The sequence below is a fragment of the Astyanax mexicanus genome, chromosome 13 (assembly GCF_023375975.1).
Source record: "Astyanax mexicanus isolate ESR-SI-001 chromosome 13, AstMex3_surface, whole genome shotgun sequence".
Lineage (NCBI taxonomy): Eukaryota > Metazoa > Chordata > Actinopteri > Characiformes > Acestrorhamphidae > Astyanax > Astyanax mexicanus.
This window is the reverse complement of record NC_064420.1, coordinates 51,197,251-51,220,289: the sequence shown is the minus strand read 5'-3', so window position 1 is coordinate 51,220,289 and position 23,039 is coordinate 51,197,251. Positions and strand designations below refer to the sequence as shown.

Sequence of the window (23,039 nt, the reverse complement as noted above, 5' to 3'; positions counted from 1 at the left end):
ATCACATCTATTAATCATTTAAATAAAACATGTTTGCTCGGTTAAAGAGCAACTATAAAAACAGAAGAGAATAAAATAGTTTTATTTATTTTAGTCAAATTGTGCATGTTTACAAACTAAAAAAGAGTGATGTCACAACACCAAAATTATGACTTTCTATATGATACCTGTCTAAAAACAATAGAAAATCGATTTCATAAAAGCATTTTAGGAAAAGCATAATAATCTTATGGATTTCCTTTGATAGTTAACTTTGATGGCTGAAAATCTCTGAAAACATAGAAAAAAAGTCAGTGATGTCATCAGCCCCGCCCCCATGTGTGCTCCTGTTTGCAATCAAAGTTCATTGTTTGGTGTTTTGATTCACTCGATCACTAAAAAGCAGAAGAAACCAGAAAATAAGTCATTTAAAAGCTGTGAGACATTTAAACTGTAACAAATGTTATTTTGTGATTTATCATGTGATCTTGGAACTTGGGAACACGATGGGTTGAGTGTAAAGTGCAGAGTTGACTCATTTATTGAATCGGATCAGGAATCGAGTGCATATTCGAATTAATGATTCAAAACTCGTGTGATAGTGGGTTGATATCAGGCTGGATGCAGCTGTGTTGTTTAATAAGATGTGTGTAGAGTATAATATAGTTTAGTTATTTTTTAAAAATAAAAACCCTTTGAACTGATGTTCTGTTCTCTGTATATTTGGTTTTATATTTTTTCTCAGGGGAAGGACTTTGAGAGAACGACGCTGACGGAGTTGGAGATCGAGGTGGAGAATGAGGAACCTCTGTTTTTATGTATTAATGGAAAACCGGCGACTCCAGATCAGCTGACCGCCTTCAAACCCAACACCACTAAAGTCGCTGTTAAAGTGATCGACGTGAACGACGCACCGACGTTCGTAACCAGGCTGCAGACGGTGTACAGAAAAGAAGAAACCAACCCGGGAGACCTGCTGTACGAACCGGTCGTCAAAGACGTGGATTCAGACGTTAATAAAATCAGGTGCGTATTAAATACCTGGATTACACCTGTATGAGGAAAAATACAGCTCAACTCACCGGTGGGTAATGCTGGGAGGTATGAAAAGCCAAAAATGTATATCACAGTATTTTTCAAGATTCTAAAGGTTTCATAGTATTTTATTTTACTTTATTTAAGTTTTTTTATTTAATTTTTTTATTTATTGCATGACTGGGCTTTAATATAGGTGTGTGAGTTTCTGTACTGTTAGTTGTACATGTAGTATAAAACACTAAGATTTTAAATTAAGGCTTTGATTACTAGTGGGTTTACTTTATCCCACAAAATATATACACAATATATGAATTTATAATATTTTTATCATGAAAACAGCTGAAGAACATAAATAACAGACCTTAAGACGAGATACGCTAACAACTTTAACACGACTTCCTTTACTAAACGAAATATTTTATTAAATAGTTCCATAAAAACAGTATAAACAAACCTAAAATACTCAACGTTTAAGTATTTAAAGAGATATTTCTCGAAAGCTTGATTGCACAAGTTTAATATCAATTTAAAATATGTTATAATTGAAACCATTAGAGGAATTAACGTACTAAAATAATGTACAGCCACAAAATACAGACAGAATTCCCTTCTTTCTCCAGTTAACAAATACATTCAATTTAAGCTACAGTATTAATATATTTAAACAGGTCTATAGTTACTGAAGCTCTTAACGTTTATTTGCACCTCGTATCCATAGTTTTAGGAAATTTTATCTCTTGTGCTGAATAAATGATTCTGTACTCATACAGTGCGGAACAGCAGCAGGAGCTTCTCAGATAAAGTGCTGTTATTATTTTTCTCCAGGCAGGACAGATCTGAGTTACCGTGACTCCAGTATGTTAGCTTGTTATGCTAACTGCTTAGCGTTAGCTGTATCTGTAGCTATGGCTGTGACCGAAATGGCTCCCTACTCCCTCATTAGTGTTGCGCTATGTAGGGAGATACTAATAAGTTCACTAATTAGTGGTAAAACTGGAGTGAATTCGGACACTAACTCATCATTATCATGCGCCAGCACCGGTCACATAAACACACACAGGTGAGAGAGGGGCTGAGCCGTGTTTAAAACTCCATAAACACACTGAACTCTGAACTCTGAATTAAAGATAGTGAAGCTCTGAGCTGATCATTAAGTTATTTATCTGTTAGTAATATTTACACTGTTTAAAAAATGATCCTCACATTACTGAACTACATGAAGAAAACCTTAAAAATAGCAGCGTACACCGGCTCGCACTGTTGCCAGATTGGGTGGTTTCATGCCAAATGTCGAGTTGTATCGGAAATTGTCTGGAGGAAACGCTGTGATTGACAGGTGAACAAAACTACCAAGTGTAAAGAGTTTTACTCGGCGGTGTTATAGTTAGACATCTAACCCTGCAGAGACAGAGCTTTTAGCCCTGATGATGGAAAGGGTACTCATCAGTGTTATAGTTAGATATCTAACCCTGCAGAGACAGAGCTTTTAGTCCTGCTGATGGAAAGGGTATTCATCAGTGTTATAGTTAGATATCTAACCCTGCAGAGACAGAGCTTTTAGTCCTGCTGATGGAAAGGGTACTCATCAGTGTTATAGTTAGATATCTAACCCTGCAGAGACAGAGCTTTTAGTCCTGCTGATGGAAAGGGTACTCATCAGTGTTATAGTTAGATATCTAACCCTGCAGAGACAGAGCTTTTAGTCCTGCTGATGGAAAGGGTACTCATCAGTGTTATAGTTAGATATCTAACCCTGCAGAGAGAGAGTTTTAGTCCTGATGATGGAAAGGGTACTCATCAGTGTTATAGTTAGATATCTAACCCTGCAGAGACCGAGCTTTTAGTCCTGCTGATGGAAAGGGTACTCATCAGTGTTATAGTTAGATATCTAACCCTGCAGAGACAGAGCTTTTAGTCCTGCTGATGGAAATTTGAAGCTGTGTTTATGTTCGTTATTATATGTGAGTAAGTTATTTCTGTCTTTCATTGCTTGCGAGGTTGTTTTTATGTACTGTATTTACGTTTTTGTTTTGTGTGTCCAATAATACAAGGCACAAAACACAATAAAAATATGCAGATAAACAAACAAACAATTTTTGTAATCAGTGATATTTAAGATATTTATTATATTTTAGTTTAATTTAATTATCATGTTGAAATAAACCCTGTAATATTGTTAATATGATGAACATCAGCTGTTTGGGTGGTTTTCTCAGTAATTTTGTGGATTTGAAACACGTTTTACCCAGTGAATTGGTTTTATCTGAATCCCACTGTAACAATCTGGCAACCCTGGTGGCTCGCTGTCCGCTTCGTTTCTTCGGCTGTCTGTTGCTTAGTAGCGAGACCCGCAAAGCATTTTGGGACACATTCAGCTCGCTTAGTAAGCAGCGAAGTTTACTATAAATCATGATGCATTATGGGAGTTTTTAGTGCCCTCAAAATCACGTACGAATGCCCCCTTATGATTCGCACACTCAAAGAAAAATGGCTGACATACTCAATAGTGCCCTAACTAGCAAATAGGCAGCCATTTCGGTCACAGCCTATATCTGCTTCTTTGACGGTGCTGTTCTACACAGCGCTCCACAGCGCCTCTAGTGGTATGGGAGTATGTGAAAAATGCATACTGGTTTTAATTTCCCCTCCGGTATACCACCCAGCACTACCTGTGGGTGTGGCCTAGCAGGTTTAGCATTTGTAGCCTTAGGTTGTGTTTAAATACGTATGGAGATATTAGAGTATTAAGAGATATGCTGCATTCAGGATCACAAAGTTTCCAATGAGGTTCGTGTATTTTTTTTTTAAAAAGACAATGCTAAACCACACGCTGCACATATTATAAAGACGTGAATGTGGGGGGTAGAACAGGGTACAGGTATGGATTAAATAATAAACACCTGAAAACACATAAAACCCTGGGTTTCCTCAACGCCTAAATGTATTTTAAATGACAGGAGAAGGAATTGAAATTGCGAAGGTTAAAACCTTAAATATATCTTGGGTTCACACTGACTGCAATCACATTAAAATCAAAGTAAATGTAAGAAATTCTTGTTTTTTTTCCTATACAGTCTGATTGTATAATTGTGTGTATTGTTGTGTTTTTGAAGGTATGAGATAGTAGATGATCCGGCTAAGTGGATAAAAGTGGACCCTAAAACGGGGAAGGTGACGTCGGTGAAGAAGATGGACCGAGAATCTCCGTACGTCAAAAACGGAACCTATACGGTTCTGATCCGAGCTATAGATGATGGTACGACTCTTTTCTCTCTTTGTATTCGCAGCTATAAAGTGTTTTTAATCATCAAAATTAGGGGTGTAAGAAAATATTAATATATATTGAAGTATCATTATATTTTATTTTGCAATACTGTATCAATTTTCAAAAATACAGTATCAATATTTAATCATTAGCATGAGTTTAAGATTGGTGTCAGAAGTGGTTCATGTTGTGTTGTAATTAATCCGTGACCACTAGAGGGCAGTGTTGTACTCGGAAGTTAGATCCATCCTCTGTTCTGACTGGATAAAAAAAGTAAACTCTTCTTTTATTCAAATTTTATAAATGTGTTTTTTTATAGTATACCAATTTGAAACAATATATCCTGCTGTTTACAGTATTGCAATATATTGTGATATCATTTTTGCCAATACAAAAATTCGAAATGGACTTTTCTGAAATCCAGGCATGATTTTCAGTTATTTATTGGGTTAGATTTAACACATTTAAAATCTGAAATCAGCGCTACTCTTTATCTGGCAATATATTTAAAACTCAAATCAGATGCTGATGAATCAGAACTGAAGATCTGGTGCTTTTTTCTGAGTGTTGTTGTTGTGATGCTGCACTGATTGGCGGCTGTAGAGAAAGAGGCGGAGTCTTACATATATCTTACATATATCCAAGGAGGCATGCGGCATTCCTTATCCTGGGGGTGAGTTTATATGAGTGAGGATTGAGAATAGAAAAAGTCATTTTAAATTTAAAAATACATTATTACCAAAACCTTACCTTACCTTATGCATATTCACCCACTATCAGACCTCTCTCCAGCTCCCAGTGTCTCAGAAAATTAGAATATTATATAAGATCAATTTTGGTACTTTTGGCAGTGTGGGCAGTGTGCCAAATCCTGCTGGAAAATGAAAGACACACAGTACAAGCTGCTCGAGGTCTAGTGTGAAGTTTCCACCAATCAGTGATGGTTTGGAGATGAGGATTTCATTTTCCAGCAGGATTTGGCACACTGCCCACACTGACAAAAGTACCAATTGGTCTTATTATATAATATTCTAATTTTCTGAGACACTGATTTTCTGTTTTTTTTTTTTTATATAAAATCCTCAACAATAAAATAAATAAACACTTAAAATACATCTATATAATATATGACTAAAAACAAAACTGATTTACTAAAATAAAGTAACTTTTTTTACTGATGATCTAATGCTTTGTTCACTGTGTTTGTTGTGTAGGGGAGCCTCCTGCTACAGGTACAGGTACTCTGGTGGTTCACCTGGGGGATATTAATGATAACACCCCCCGGCTGTCGTCTAACGGCTTGGTGATGTGTGGGAATAAGGCGGATCGGGTGGAGGTGAAGGCGGTGGATGATGATGCTCCTCCGTTTGGAGGACCGTTCAGCTTCTCGGTGGGCAGTGAGGATAAAGATCTGCTGAACATGTGGAGGTTCGACCCGAGCACAGGTGAGCTCAGAGGAAACTACAGGGTTAATACTGATTTATTACTGTCTGTTTTCACCACCAATATAAGAATAATCACCCGTTTGGCCAATCGTACATTTATTTTTATATTAAATACCGATCATTAAACACTTAGGAGTCAACTAAACCCTAAACCAGGGGTGTCCAAACTTTTTTTGTTGGGGGCCAGAAGGAGAAATATATGTGAAGTCACGGGCCACAGACTCTATAATAAAACAAATAATGAAATATACCACTTTAAATAATACTTTTATCCTGATTATTTAATTTACACACCATTTTACTTGACTTACTATCTTTATCTTTGACAGTGTTGTGTAAACTAAAATTTTTCAAATTGATGTTTCATTTCATGATGTCTCTTAATAATAAACTCCTTAATTACGCCAACTTTCAGACTCTTTGGCCCGTTTTTCTGCGCTACAACTGCGCACTCTCTCCGCTTTTAGACTCTTTGGCCCGTTTTTCTGCGCTAGAAACACGCACTCTCTCCGTTTTTAGACTCTTTGGCCCGTATTTCTGCGCTACAACTGCGCACTCTCTCTGCTTTTAGACTCTTTGGCCCGTTTTTCTGCGCTAGAAACACGCACTCTCTCCGTTTTTAGACTCTTTGGCCCGTATTTCTGCGCTACAACTGCGCACTCTCTCTGCTTTTAGACTCTTTGGCCCGTTTTTCTGCGCTAGAAATGCGCACTCTCCGCTTTTAGACTCTTTGGCCCGTTTTTCTGCGCTACAACTGCTCACTCTCTCTGCTTTTAGACTCTTTGGCCCATTTTTCGCCGCTAGAAATGCGCACTCTCTCCGCTTTTACACTCTTTGGCCCGTTTTTCTGTGCTACAACTGAGCACTCTCTCTGCTTTTAGACTCTTTGGCCCGTTTTTCTGCGCTAAAACTGAGCCCCCTCTCCGCTTTTAGACTATTTGGCCCGTTTTTCTGCGCTACAAATGTGCACACACTCTCCGCTTTAAGACTCTTTGGCCCGTTTTTTTGCGCTAGAAATGCGCACTCTCTCCGCTTTTACACTCTTTGGCCCGTTTTTCTGCGCTACAACTGCGCACTCTCTCTGTTTTTAGACTCTTTGGCCCGTTTTTCTGCGCTAGAAATGCACACTCTCTCCGCTTTTAGACTCTTTGGCCCGTTTTTCTGCGCTAACACTGCGCCCCCTCTCCGCTTTTAGACTCTTTGGCCTGTTTCTAACACCTAGCGTTCAAACTTTGAATCTCACATTATAAAAACCTGCTTAACAGCGGGCCAACTTTCATTCTATTTCTAAAATACCTCGCGGACCGCTCCAAAAAAGGAAACGGGCCTCAAAGTTTGGACACCCCTGCCCTAAACCATACTTTTTCATTAATAGCTGAACCGCTCAGTAGGGGTGGGCGATATGGCCCTAAAATAATATCACAATATTTCATGGTACTTTTTGCGGTAGCGATACTCTTGGCGATATGAGAAAACACTGAATTAAAAATAATATTTCAAGAATAAAATCACTACTGCAATGTAAACATTTCCTAACCTTTAAAAAATGCTTTTATTGTGGTAATTTCTGCCTCTGCAGCTCCACTCAGGTTCAACTGTGCTATAGGTGAAGATGATGTTTCCATGTACTTTGGTACACAGACACATCATCACAATATGCAAATCAGTCAATAAATAATCCTGCCCCCCTGCTGACGTCCAATCATCTGTGTCTCACCACTATGAGAGGCACAATCTCTATGAGAGCCAATCAGCTCTCCCTCCTGTCCCGCCCCTAAACCCATACATCACCCAGTGCCCCTCCCAAGCAACCACTCCCATTTTTTTTAATCATTTTTCAAATTGGAGCTGAGGGTGGAGTCAGATAAAATCTGAAGGTTTAGTTACCCGATTATGAAGAAGACTGCCAGCTATACTATTGGTTTTAGAAGATGCTAATCGCTATCTTACACCCCGCCAACAGTCTATGTATTTTCCCTCCTTCCTCCTGCCTGGTTTAAACAGCAGCAGATCTTCTGAATATATCTACACTGATGGGCGTGGTGTTCTGGAAATGAGGTGTGTTCAGGTACATTTCTGGAGTTTTATCTTGTTTATCTTGGTAACAGAAAACACAGGAGCTCCACTGACTGAATACAACCTAGACAGACGCCAACAGTCAGACGTTCATCGCTATCTCGGTAACACAGGCGCCGTGCCGAGCCGAGCGTACGCCCCCACTTATTACACACACATGAACACACAGCAGCACAAACCCAACTTTTACATCAACAATAAACAGAATAGTAAATAAAATAACATTGCTGTTCCCGTAAATGAGCTGCTGGAGCTCCTTCACAGCGTCAACCAGCAGCTCAGTTTCCTCTGCTGAGAAGAGTTTGTTGAACACGTCCAGGTAGCTGCACCGTTACAATAGCAATCTGCCAAAGTCAGGGTGAAGTGACACTCTGATTGGTTTATTTCAGTACATGAATCAGTACATGACTCTTGCTCGTTTTGAGCCGTGCAAGGTGTACTTTTCCGGTCGTTACGATAGCAAAGACACACTGACGTGCTCTAAATCATGCTGTTGATGGTGTATAAAATGTAAATCTGTATTATGTTGTTGTGTTTCAGGGCTGCAGACGTCTCTGATCAGTGTGAAGAGTTTACCGTATGGGAACTACACGGTTCCTCTAAGGATCGAGGATCAGCAGGGACAGGTGGGACAGGACGTCCTGAAAGTGGTGGTCTGTGACTGTGGGGATCAGGACACGTGTCGGGGTCTGCTGCCTCGAATCTTCAACCTGCACGGAGCTGCTATCGGCATCCTGCTGGGGACGCTGCTGCTAATAGCTCGTGAGTCTTTATTTAAAACGTTTTGCTCGTATAGTGAGATGTGTTACTTGTAGAGCTGCAATTACGATTATTTAATATTGTTAATCAGATTATAAAATACAGTTGCAAGAAAAAAGTATGTGATTTTTTGGGGGGATTATACTTGGATTTCTGCATAATTTGGTCATTAAATGTCTTTCTGATCTTCATCTACGTCACAACAATAGACAAACACAGTCTGCTTTAAACTAAAACCACACAAAACATTATATGTTTACATGTTTTTTTATTGAACACAACATGTTAATGACTTTAAGAGCTAATTGGAGGCAGGATGTGATGAGATGTGATTGGATGTGTTGGTTAAAGCTGTCCTGCCCTATAAAAACACAAAAAACACACCAGTTTTTTATAGTTTGCTGTTCTTAAGAAGCATTGCTTGAAGTGAATCATGCCTCACTCAAAAGATCAAGCTCTCAGAAGACCTACGTTCAAGAATTGTTGACTTAAAGCATGAAGCTGGAAAGGGTTACAAAAGTATCTCTAAAAGCCTTGATGTTCATGTGTCCACGGTAAGACAGACGCACTACAAATGGAAAAAGGAGAAAGTTCAGACCTATTGACACTCTCCCTAGGTGTGGTAAAGTCCTGTAAAGATGACTGTAAGAGCACAGCACAGAATGAGGAATCAATGAGGTGAGGAAGAATCCTAGAGTGTCAGCTGAAGACTGAATACAGAAATCTCTGGCACATGCTGATATTTTTGTTGACAAATTAATAAATACAATCAGGAAAACTAGATTAAACAAGAATAGAGTTGATGGGAGGATACCACAGAGGAAGACACTGCTGTTAAAAAAAAAAAAAAAGTTGCAAAAAAAGAGCACCTGAATGTTCCACTACAGCACTACTAGCTAAATATACTGTGGACAGATGAAATCAAAATTGAGTTGTTTGGAAGGAAAACACACAACGCTATGTGTGGAGAAAAGTAAAAGCACAGCACACCATTACCATCAAAACCTCATCCCAACTGTGAAACATGGTGGAGGGAGCATCATGGTTTGGGGCTGCTTTGCTTTGCTGTCTCAGGGTCTGGAAGGATTTTGCCGTCATCAACGTAAAAATTAATGAATGAATCCCACGTTTACCAAGAGTTTCAGTTTTACAGGAAAACTTAAGACCATCTGTCCCCCAACTGAAGCTCAACAGAGGACGGATGATGCAACAGGACAACGACCCAAAACATAGAATTAAATCAACAACCGAACGACTTCAACAGAAGAAAATAAATAAATACTCCTTCTGTAGAGTCCTGACCTCCTGAACCCAACTGAGATGCTGCAGCATCATGACCTCAAGAGAGAGATTCACACCAGATATCCCATAATATTATAGCTGAACTGAAACAGTTTAGTGAAGAGGAATGATCCAGAATTCCTCCTGACCGTTCTGCAGGTCTGATCTGCAGCTACAGGAAACCATTATTAAACGTTTATTAACCAGTTATTAAATCCAAAGATTCACATAGTTTTATTTACTCCCTTACTGTGAATATCAACACGTTGTTTTCAATAAAACTGTGTAAATATATAATTTTATTGTGTGGTTTTAGTTTAAGCAGACTGTGTTTGTCTATTGTTTAGATGTGATTTAGATGAAGATCAGAACACATTTAATGACCAATTTATGCAGAAATCAAAGTTTGTCCAAATTTATGTAACTGTAGATTATTTAGTAATAATCAGATTTGATCAGTATTTGATTGGGATATTAAAGCTACAGGAGGTGTTTTGTTGGGGCATGATGGGAATATGAGGAAGGTAAAACATTCCTCTCCTCTGACTGATGAAGATCAGATCTGTAATTATCTTTTATTAGCTTTTATATCTCTGTAATGTATTTTGCGTATATGTTTTATATATTTCAGTGCTGCTCTGCTGCTGTTTTTTCTGCGAGTACAAGGCCAAACAGTTCACCCTGAACCTTCAGGACGAGGGAAACCAGACCCTCATCAACTACAACGAGGAGGGGGGAGGAGCTCTCGCCAAGGTGTTTAGTTATTTTAATTATTTTTAATATATTGTCTTTCCCTCTGACCTTTTTACATTATTTTTTCTGTTTGTTTGTTTGTTTTCTTTTTTCTTATTTCTTTCTTTCTCTTTTATCTTACTGCCATTTTTTTCCTCTCTTAGGTATGCTTTTGTTCTCTTAATCTCTCCCCCTTTTTGCTGGTTATTTTATATGCACAGTGACCACTGAAATAAAAAAAATGAAGCTTAATTGGTCCGCCAATTAGCAATTGATTATTCTACTGAAAATGTACATTTATAAGGTTATTCCTGTTACAGATTTGGGTTAATGTAGAGTTGGGAGTCCAGCCCAAGGACTCTTATTGGTGTAGAGCATCATTCAGTCACCCAGACCAGGAATTGAACCCCAGTCTCCCCACACAATGTGGTGGTTAGCTCACTGGCAGGTAGTGGTGTTATCTACCGCGCCATTCCTTCAATTAATCGAACAATCAGATAAAACATATATTTTTGTTTGGTTGAAGAGCAATTATAAATACACAAGATAGAAAATAAAAGACTTTCAATAAAGAACGATACTGAAACACCAGAAAGTAAAGGAATAAAAGAATCAGATACAAAGGAAATATATATTTTAATATAAGTTAATTAATATATATTTCCCTAAATTTCCTTCGGGATAAATAAAGTATCTATCTATCTATCTATCTATCTATCTATCTATCTATCTATCTATCTATCTATCTATCTATCTATCTATCTATCTATCTATCTATCTATCTATCTATCTATCTATCTATCTATCTATCTATCTATCTATCTATCTATCTATCTATCTATCTATCTACATATATTTGATGTATTCTACCAGATATTGATCAGTTACAAATTATTTAAGAAAACTAATGCTGTGTTTTTTTTTTAAGGAACACCGATCACCTACCATTATTAAACATATTAGTGTTTACATAAAAAATTAACATGAGAATTACGTTGCTAGGTGGTTGCTATGGTGTTGCTAGGTGGTTGCTGTGGTGTTGCTAGGTGGTTGCTGTAGTGTTGCTAGGCGGTTGCTGTGGTGTTGCTAGGCGGTTGATGTGGTGTTGTTAGGTGGTTGCTGTGGCATTGCTAGGTGGTTGCTGTGGCTTTGCTAGGTGGTTGCTGTGGCTTTGCTAGGTGGTTGCTGTGGTGTTGGTAGATAGTTGCTGTGGTGTTGGCAGATGGTTGCTGTGGCGTTGCTAGATGGTTGCTGTGGTGTTGCTAGATGGTTGCTGTGTCGTTGCTAGATGGTTGCTGTGGCGTTGCTAGATGGTTGCTGTGGCGTTGCTAGATGGTTGCTGTGGCGTTGCTAGATGGTTGCTGTGGCGTTGCTAGGTGGTGGCTGTGGCATTACTAGGTGGTTGCTGTGGCACTGCTAGGTGTTTGCTGTGGCATTGCTAGGTGGTTGCTGTGGCGTTGCTAGATGGCTGCTGTGGCATTGCTAGATGTTTGCTGTGGCGTTGCTAAATGGTTGCTGTGGCACTGCTAGGTGGTGGCTGTGGCATTACTAGATGGCTGCTGTGGCATTGCTAGATGGTTGCTGTGGCATTGCTAGATGTTTGCTGTGGCATTGGTAGATGGCTGCTGTGGCATTGCTAGATGTTTGCTGTGGCGTTGCTAGGTGGCTGCTGTGGCACTGCTAGGTGGTGGCTGTGGCATTACTAGATGGCTGCTGTGGCATTGCTAGATGGTTGCTGTGGCATTGCTAGATGTTTGCTGTGGCGTTGGTAGATGGTTGCTGTGGCATTGCTAGATGTTTGCTGTGGCGTTGCTAGGTGGTTGCTGTGGCGTTGCTAGGTGGTTGCTATGGTCTTGAAAGACAGTTGCTGTGAGGAAAGGTATTTCCCGCTGTCTAGGGATTCCCCCCCTAAAAAGTGGTCCTACAAACTATTAAAAATGTCTGTTTTACAAAAACTGTACCAAGTATAGCTCCAAAAATCACAAGCTATGTAAGTCACTACAGTTCCTACCACCCTGAGAAATGATGCATTTCCACAATTAAAAGCTGTGAGAGGACTAGCTTTTAAAATAAACCAAATAGAAGAAGAATAAGAATATTCTGAGTAAAAGTAAGTACACCATAATATACATTTTTGGTCATACGACCAGCACTATTTCCTTACCTAAATGAATAACTCTATACTCTTTCCCTGCCCCATCTTATTATCTATCTATAATCTTTAATAAACTCTCTTTATATCCTCTCTATAAACTCTTATTATCTCTTATTCTAACCCATCCTCACTTCTCTCCTCCCATAGGCTGAACCCCAGCTCCACTCCCGCACCAGCACTAACGGTGGAGCCCTGCAGGTGTGTACTGCTCTTTATTATCACGTTTTCTCAGGAACTTCTCTGTAGCTCAGGGTGAGGTGAGGCTGACGGTTGAGGAACTTGGCAGGAGATTAAGGCCTGTAAGAACAATCTCCCCCTGTGGCTCAGAACGAGAAAAATCCTGAAGTATTTACATTACTGCGGCTTTACATTCCACAAACAGGTTCTCACGCTAACATCAACATCTAACACACCTACAGCACACGTTTCACTACGGATCACCCTGATACAGCGGGATACAGCACACGAGCAGTGATTACAATAACCAGCACCAGTTCACCAATCGTTCACAAGCTTTACTGATAATAAACAATATTAAATAATACTAATAAATGCATTATTATTAGCATTATTAGTATCATGACACTCTGGATCATTTACTTCTGTTACAAATCTGATAAAATTCTTGTATTTTTTATTTCTCAGTTAGGGGTGTGCCTTATCATATCTTTTGCAGTAATAAAATGTAATTTTCATTTTGTTGCAGTAGTGTATTCTTGAAATATATATATATATATATATATATATATATATATATATATATATATTTAATAATAGTTTCAAAACATTTATACACCATTCTTACCTATAAATGTTAGATGTTAACCCCTTTCACACCTGAATTATGTGCCAGTGTTGGGGAAAAAAAGAAAAATATATAATAATAATAGTAATAATAATAATAATAATAATAATAATAATGTTGTTTTCTGTCTGCAATGCACAAAAAGTCTGTAAAATATAAGACAAAAAGACTCTATATATAATATAAAAACCTACATTATCATGAAACCCAATTATAACTAAAATAAGTAATTTTTTATTGTCTATTAGATTGGAAGCCTATGCTTAACATTTTTCGATTTGATATTGACCTTTTTATTCACAAGCCATCTTTAAACACTAAAATAAGCATAGAAGTTTTCTAAATTACATACAATTAGTACAAATTAGGTCTTTTAATTTTCCTCTTTGGCTTTGGTTCTGTTTTTTTTATATTTTTTATATATTTTTTATATTGGCTTATAATTATACTTTTTCTTTGACTTGTTTAAAGTTTATTCTGATTAAAAACATTATTAATATTGATAAAATAAGAAAATACATAATGTCATGGACGAATGGACGAAGGGTCTAAATTTTGTGATTTAGGCGATTGAAGGCCCTCTCTGGTGAGAATGGGTAATTGCACAGAAATTCATGCGGAAGAATCCTTTTAAACTGGGCGGGTGTGATGCGGTCTCCTTTCAGAGCGGATGAATCCGATTCCAGGTTATGTTCAGTCAGAGAGAGAGAGAGAGAGAGAGAGAGAGAGAGAGAGTGCTCAGTCAGAATCTTCACTCCTTCGTTTCTTTGGTTTTACTATGAGTGAATGAGCTACTGAGCTCTGAGTTTCCTCTTCTGAAGTCTCCATTGCTCCACCAGCCGCTCGCGTTCAGTAAAACTGAGCCGGATCCTCTTTTAGAGGCTGTACGTGTGACGTAAGTACGTAAAGACGGGTGACGTGGCCAGAAGAAGAAGAACTCACGCGAAAAGTGACTCGACACCCCAGTTCATAGAATGAATATATTATTAGGATTAGCAGGGATGGTGGTTCAGCACACTGATACCATTAAACACAATATTTTATCCATATTCTTCTCCACTCAGAAATACTTCTGCTTTCAGATTAGAAACTAAATAATACAGACTGACACTTGTCCAGTGTCTAATCAAACCACAAATCTGATTTATCTTATTTATATTATAATTATTTGCATGTTGTTTCCACAGCTCACAGATTTCTCCCAGAAAAGAGCCTCAATGCAGAGCGCAGCAGGAGCCGTGAGTTTACCTCATATCGTTTAATCTAAATATTACCATTTATACTAATATACAGCTCTGTATAAAAATGAAGAGAGCACTTCAGTTTCTGAATCAGTTTCTCTGATTTTGCTATTTATAGGTTTATGTTTGAGTAAAATGAACATTGTTGTTTTATTCTATAAACTACAGACAACATTTCTCCCAAATTACAAATAAAAATATTCTCATTTAGAGCATTTATTTACAGAAAATGAGAAATGGCTGAAATAACAAAAAAGATGCAGAGCTTTCAGACCTCAAATAATGCAAAGAAAACAAGTTCATATTCATAAAGTTTTAAGAGTTCAGAAATAATCAATATTTGGTGGAATAACCCTGGTTTTTAATCACAGTTTTTTTCATGCATCTTGGCATCATGTTCTCCTCCACCAGTCTTACACACTGCTTTTGGATAACTTTATGCTGCTTTACTCCTGGTGTAAAAATTCAAGCAGTTCAGTTTAGTGGTTTGATGGCTTGTGATCATCCATCTTCCTCTTGATTATATTCCAGAGGTTTTTAATTTGGTTAAATCAAAGAAACTCATCATTTTTAAGTGGCTTCTTATTTTTTTCGAGAGCTGTATATTTGTATATTTAATGTAGTAATGCTAAATGTTCTGTATATTCTGATCTTATAGATGTCTTTAGCGGGTCTTCAGATGGCGGAGAACAGTGGAACTATGATGAGCCAGGTAAATATATATTTATCATATCTACATTTACATAAAGGCAAAATCCTTACGTCAATTTGTACCTCAGGCAAAATATCAGCCAATCAGCACCCAGAAAACATAAAATCAGACAATCAGTACTCAGTAGCCAGAACATAAGCCAATCAGAGCTCTGTAGACAGAAATCTGTTCAATCAGTAGTCAGTACTCTGACATACAACAGCCAATCAGAACTCAGCAGCCTGAACATACACCAATCAGTAGACAGAATTCCATCCAATCAGTACTTAGCAGTCTGTACATCAGCTAATTAGCATGGAGTAGGCAGAATTCCATCCAATCAGCATAAAGAAAACTGAATGTCAGGTATTCAGTACACATTAGCCAGAACATCAACCACGTCAAAAAAAAGTTTAGCTTTCGCTTTCTTACGTAAATAAAATTCCTCCTTACCAATAACTGAACATCACATTAGCATTAGTGTTTTCACTTCAGAGGAATGTGTCGTGTAGATTACAAACCCTGGCTTTGAACCCTGGCTACAATTGGATGAATTGGGACATCTTACTGCACAAAACCAATTGAACAAGAAAAAATTTTGGATAAAAAAAAGAATTTATATCAAAACAGCACAAACATACATGCAATTAAACAGCCACCAGCAACACACTGACACACTGATACAAGAAAATTAGAAGATCAGTACCGTTTCATTTTCATTGCCTTTTCTTAAACGCACCTTCAGATTACACAAACAAACAAACAAACAGGATCATCAGATCAGCGGGCACAGCGGCCTGAATATCATTAAATAACTCACCCTTATATCAGCAGAGCTTCAGTGGAATCCAGCTCCATCCTCTTGTTCTTTAGAGTGAAGAGAAGTGAGGAGGTTGATGGCAGGTCATCAGCTGATCCTTCCATTTTAAACTCATCAGCTGCTCTTCCTCAATAGAAATCAAGGTCAAATCTTCTTGTTCAGAGAGATTGATCTCTCGTGGCAGTGAGCAGGATGTAGTTTCTATAAAAACAATCATTAAAAACAATCATAAAAACAGTTTCTATTCAGAGGAGCAGCAGAACAACTCAGCAATGACCTGCTGATTCAATCACAGATTAAATACAATGTTAATAATATTTATTATTATATAACTTAACCAACACTGAACTAAACACTTATTTTGAGGTTATTTTGTAAAAATGCTGTTTTCTGTTTGTAATGCACAGAAAAGAAGAATTCCCAAAAATATATATAGCAAATAAATCCAATTAACTAAAATATTTACTAGAAGCTTGTGTATAATATATAATATTATATATTGAGCTTTTTATTTCCTAATCCATTCCTAAACAGTAAAAAAATATGATTAAAATCATGTGTGTTCTAAATCACATTACATTAGTAAAAATTAGATTTTACTTTGCCCCAATGGCTCTAGTACTACTGTTTTCTCAGTGCAGTGGGCGGGGCCAAGCTACTGTTTAATTGGTTTATAAACGTATTCATTGGCTGATTCATGTTTTATATATGATAAAAAAATACAAGATATTTATTGGTTTAAGGGTGAAGACATGATGTACGGATTTCTGGTACAACTGAAATTATGTAAAGGATAGTTACTAGAAACTAACTAGTGTAACTAAGAACTTAGTAGAGACTATAATACACAAATTTACACAAACACACACCTGATGAAATTAAACCTTAAAACACACCTGGTGGAACTGAGCTCCTTGTAAAGTCGTAGCTGGTTAAAAGACACGCCGTATTTCCCCATGAAAACTGAAAGAACAGTGTTGGTCCAGACTGTAGATCCAGTAGCATCGGAACGCGAGCTTTTTGCGGTGAATGAAGCGTTGGAAATCTGCGATAGTCGGCGGTCAATCACAACGCCGCTGTGGAGCTCCATGTGCCGCGCGCCACGCAACGCAAACGTCTCTTTAAACTCCACGGCCACGCGGAGACCAAAACAAAGTCTCGGAAGCGATGAACAGACCCGAATAAACTTCCCAAACCACTAAATCCACCAGAAACACCCACTTTCAGCTCCAAAAAACGCAAACCCAAACTGCCGCAGCTCCAGCGGTAACGCTTCTGCTCGTCGGTTCAGCTGGTTATCCAGGTGTATCGCGGGTAATTTCGGGAGTTACAGTACCTCTCAGAAGCTTTAGTTTGCAGTTTTTTCACCAATTTAAGCTCCAGTGCAGGTCCTCCTTTACCAATTAATTCCAACTCCTGCAACAGTATCCTTCACTTTAGCGGCACCGCGAACTGGGGCTTCAACGTCACCCCAACAACCTATTCCTAAGTGTTTGCAGGGTTGCCAGGTCCATCAAACCCAATTTTGTGGGAAAACCTGGCAATTCTAACTGTTTTTCAAGCTTCAGGTGCCACAGTGGCCCAAAATTTCTATAAATTTAGCATGAAATTTAGCAAGGCACGCCCACAGAGAGGGAAGATTTCATTGGTCAATTTGTCAATCTGTCATAACCTGTTGTTTAAATAAATTTTTAGAGAAAATCCTTAAAAATTGTATAATATTCATATAATATTTGTATAATAGTTTATTTGCACTCAGACATTTAAATTCACTAATTTCTGTTTCTGTAGATATGAGTAGGGGGCGGGCTAAGAGCTGCATGGAGACAGCAGTTTCTTCTTCAGTTTAAAGATCAGATCCCGCATTTAGAAAAATTAACACAAATACAAAAATTATGCAATAAATCCCTCTGGGAGAAAAGCACAGCGCCCCCTTGCTGCTAAATATGTAACTACATCTCACAGCCTTAAGAGACATTGGGTAAAACTTTTAAACAGGTAAAATTAACACATACAGTCGTGTTAAGAAGTGTTATAAAGTGTTATAAAGTTCTGTATTATAGTGAATAAACTATTTTGTGTGTGTGTGTTTTGTATTGTAACAGGGTTGGGGTACAGTCAGGAACAGCACATTCAGGGTAAGATCATCAGTTTGCTGTTATCTTATATATTTTTTATAATTTATTAATTTATAATAGGGTATTTGAAGTAAAAACAAGGCTGGAGCGTGTAAATTTATTTATGATTTAGTACAGTTATACAGAAATAGGTTTCTTTATGAAACAATGATTATATATTTATTAATAATTATATTATTAATAAATATATTATCAAATTAAATCCTCAGGCTAAATAGTTAATCTTTCTTGCTTTGAGATTATTGTAGCAATATTATTAGATTAAATCAACAATTAGCGTGTATTTACTTGTAATAAGTAGCAATTTCCATTGCTATTTACCAGCATTTTTTACAATGTAGTTTTACAATATACTAATATATTATATATTATTATATATTTTTTAAAATACTCAAAATTACTTTTTTCTGTTTTGTAATTTGTGTTTATAAGTGTTATATTTTATGTTGTAGAGCGGAAGCAGCAGATTCTCCAGGTCTTTCAGCTACATGTCAGACTGGAACATAGAGGATCATCTTCAACGGGTCAGAAACTCACATTTACTATAATCTCTATGCACTAAAAATAATTTATATATATATACAGCTCTGTAAAAATAAAGAGAGCACTTCAGTTTCTGAATCAGTTTCTCTGATTCTGCTATTTATAGGTTATATAATCAATATTTGGTGGAATAATCCTGGTTTTTAATCACAGTTTTAATTTCATGCATCTTGGCATCATGTTCTCCTCCACCAGTCTTACACACTGCTTTTGGATAACTTTATGCTGCTTTACTCCTGGTGCAAAAATTCAAGCAGTTCAGTTTGGTGGTTTGATGGTTTGTGATCATCCATCTTCCTCTTGATTATATTCCAGAGGTTTTTAATTTGATAAAATCAGAGAAACTCATTATTTTTAAGTGGACTCTTATTTTTTCCAGAACTGTACATATATATATATATATATATATATATATATATATATATATATATATATATATATATATATATATATATATATATATATATATATATTTGCACAGTGATGCAATCTTTATATTTTGGGAAGGGGCAGATAAGATATTTCTGTGCATTTATGTTTCAAAAAAGCTCTAATAAAGCTCCAAAACTCTAAATAGCAACAAATAAAATTAGAGAAATGACTAAATTACTAATATTTATTATTAAAACACAGTGTTAAATAACTACTGCTTAATATTTAGCTCAAATTGTAAATTCTGTATGTACACATGGTAAAGCAGTGTTACAGATAGACCCTGGTATAAACATGCTGACAAATCAGAACACACACCCACAGCTCTCGTCCAATCAGAGTGCAGGGACTGGCCCACTGTGCTGAACTGGGGGGAGGAGCTTAGAGATGCAGAGCAGCTCTTTTACTCCACCTGCTGGAGGCAGAGAGAACTACAGCAGGTCCTGAATAAACACACCTGTCCTGTAGTTTAATACAGGGCTGTAATCCTGTCTGAATTTCTGAAATGCAGCTCCACAACATTCCTATAGACTCTTACAGTATCACCCCTCCACCTGTCTGTCTGTCTGTCTGTCTGTTAACAGAGTCTATCTATACATCTGTCTGTCTATCTGTATAATAAATAGTCTTTATATAGACTCATACATGGTTTACTCTCAGAAATAGTTTTTTTAAGCGTGTGCATCTTAATTTCTGTGTATTTATATTTAAAACTAGAAACATATATTGATAGTGAGACGGTGGAAATCTCATTAACAACAAATAAATAAGAGAAATGAGAGAAATAAGAGAGCCAGGAGGTAACATAGACACAGAGACCCCCAGAAACACTGGAATTAACAAAGTCTATCTGTGTAATAATCTTTGTATACCCTCATGCATGGTTTACTTTAGAACTCAGGAAATGGGTGTAACACAACTGTAGATGCATGAATTAATGTGATATATATTTATAATATTTATTGTAATAGAAAGTATTTCAATAACAGTACCCTGGTGGAAAAACATTTAAAACATATTGAGAAATGTCTATGTATGCTGTAAATATACATAAATAACAGATTTATGTACTTACTAAAATATATATAAAAAGTACATTAATATTAAGCTTTCATTAAATGTTTGAAGGTAAACTAGTGTAAAAGTAAAAAAGTGCAATATAGTGTATTTAAGTGTATTTAACACTTTTAGTTTAATATACTGTAATTCAATATACTTCTAAAGTACTTAGTTACAAATATACTTTTGTACATTTTTAGCAAAGTGTGTTAAAAACAGCTGTTACAGTATTTCACTTAAAGTGCTGTGTATCATTTAACTTTTTAGAAAGTGAATTAAATTACTGCTACTAATTAAAAAAAAATAAAGCAAATTTGTAACATGCTTAAATTTGTAGTACAGTATATTAAAATATATTTTTATACTCGTATTATTATTATTATTACTATACTAGAAGTGTGCTACTTACTAAACATATTTGTACTCTAATGTACATATATTTAACATCAATTCTGGTGTATAATAATAAATAGTGATACAGTTGTAATACTATAATAATAATTAAATATATTATAATTTTACTGTAAGCATATTTAAAATATAGGGGTTACATACATAAAGTAGTTTAAACGTTTAAATGTTACTTAACTATATTTAAAATACTGTAGTTCCATTTTAGTACAGTTAAGAACACTTAACACAATTTTTAAAGTAAGACTTTTGTACTATTTTTATACTGTAATTAAAGTATAATAAGTATAAAAAAATTGTTCCATTTTAGATATTCCTCTTTAAATATACTGAGTAATAATGACGTGGCCACAAGAGCACTTTAGTACTTCAGTGCACTATAGCATAATAATGCTTAGCATACTTTAATCTACTTTTATTCACTAGGGGTTATAAAGGGGCTTCTGTGTTTTCTGCTGCCAAGATAGCAATATTCTTTAGTGTAGATATATTCAGAAGCTCTGCTGCTGTTTAAACCAGGCAGGAGGAAAATAGGAGTGAAAATAGACTGTTGGTTGGCGGGGTGTAAGATAGCGGTGAGCATCACTACGCACTTTACGCAGGGTGTAAAATAGGGTTAACATGATTGTAGTTTAAATTTTTGAAGGATAAATGGGAGAAATGCAGATTTTAGTGAGTTTATTTCTGCTTTTTCCTGTAATAATGACTCTTTTCTTGGTGTTTTGTCTCTGCAGAAGCTGTATGAACTCGGGGAGGATCAGCTGGACTTCCCGCAGCACCGTCCCCGCGAGTACGCGGACGAGGGCACAGACAGTAAGTGTCCGTCTCTGGACCGGCTGTCCTTCAGCGGAGACGAGGACAACCTGGACTTCATCAACAACCTCGGACCCAAGTTCCAGACTCTGGACGGGATCTGCAGGAAAACGCTGGAGGAGAAGAAGCTGAAGACCTGAGGAGGAGGACGGAGGGAAACACGGACACTGGAGTTACACATTTTTATCCATTTTTTAATTTTTTGGATTTTTTTAAAATGGATTTTGGACAAATGAGAAAAAAAAGAAAAAGTAATGGGATAATTTGTGCAGATGATGAAAGATGAATATAGCGTGATACACGTGGATCACATCACCGTCACATCTTTTCTCAGCATGTCACCTGAGTACTGATTACACCTACTACAGCCCTGACTGAGCTAGAGCTCTAAAACTACTATAGAGGTTAAAAAAACTATATTACATAAACTATATTTAGATGGCATAAAAAAAAAAAAAAAATATATATATATATATATATATATATATATATATATAAATAATATTTAATATTTAATGGTGTACACTAGTTCGGAAATCAAGTTTTGTTCTGATGTAAAATTTGCTGTTGAAAAAAAAGTTTCGCCTTGTCTTTGTCGAAAACAAATGTTGTGTGTAGGAATGTGCATAGTTGGCATTATTAAGGAAAATACATTAACTTTAATAAATTAAAAAATTATGTTAAATTGGTAACACTGCAATTAGAGTAACAGTATTTAATAATAAATATCATTATTTAGACAAATAATGTTTTAACTAATTAGTAATTGATAATAGTTAGGACATTATTAAACAATAATACATTTTAATGTGTAATAATGCTGTAAATATTAATTAATTGATATATTAATTATAGCATTTTGATAATGTGTGTATAAATAATTAGCTGATTTATTCTGTAGTAAGTATTGGTCATTAGTGTACCTGTACTGTAAAGTGTTAAAATTACATTTAATAGGTAAAAGGTTAATATGTTTGTTTATTTGAACTGAATTATGAAAGTATTTCGGTTAATATGTTAGCTTTGGTAATGTGAGAAGTTAGCACTGAGACATTAAATAAGTTCATCTTAATAGAGATTATATATTAACATACATAATGTGAATAAATTGGAATTAATTGGATTACACCTACTACAGCCCTGACTGAGCTAGAGCTCTAAAACTACTATAGAGGTTAAAAAAACTATATTACATAAACTATATTTAGATGGCATAAAAAAAAAAAATATATATATATATATATATATATATATATATATATATATATAAATAATATTTAATATTTAATGGTGTACACTAGTTCGGAAATCAAGTTTTGTTCTGATGTAAAATTTGCTGTTGAAAAAAAAGTTTCG

The 23,039-nt window shown here is 36.3% G+C and overlaps 1 protein-coding gene across 1 annotated transcript in view; it reads left to right on the top strand.

Annotated features, from left to right (window-relative positions):
* Positions 1 to 22,284, top strand: part of cdh26.1 (cadherin 26, tandem duplicate 1) — a 49,872-nt gene extending 27,588 nt beyond the window's left edge. The window contains exons 9-19 of the mRNA XM_049462878.1: positions 725 to 1,005; positions 4,131 to 4,273; positions 5,497 to 5,727; positions 8,344 to 8,565; positions 10,475 to 10,596; positions 12,878 to 12,928; positions 14,723 to 14,773; positions 15,435 to 15,488; positions 18,393 to 18,425; positions 18,878 to 18,949; positions 21,605 to 22,284. Coding sequence (XP_049318835.1) covers positions 725 to 1,005; positions 4,131 to 4,273; positions 5,497 to 5,727; positions 8,344 to 8,565; positions 10,475 to 10,596; positions 12,878 to 12,928; positions 14,723 to 14,773; positions 15,435 to 15,488; positions 18,393 to 18,425; positions 18,878 to 18,949; positions 21,605 to 21,823 — 1,479 coding nt within the window. The 3' untranslated portion in view covers positions 21,824 to 22,284. The remainder of the gene's footprint in view (positions 1 to 724; positions 1,006 to 4,130; positions 4,274 to 5,496; positions 5,728 to 8,343; positions 8,566 to 10,474; positions 10,597 to 12,877; positions 12,929 to 14,722; positions 14,774 to 15,434; positions 15,489 to 18,392; positions 18,426 to 18,877; positions 18,950 to 21,604) is intronic.
* Positions 22,285 to 23,039: the final 755 nt, after the last annotated feature.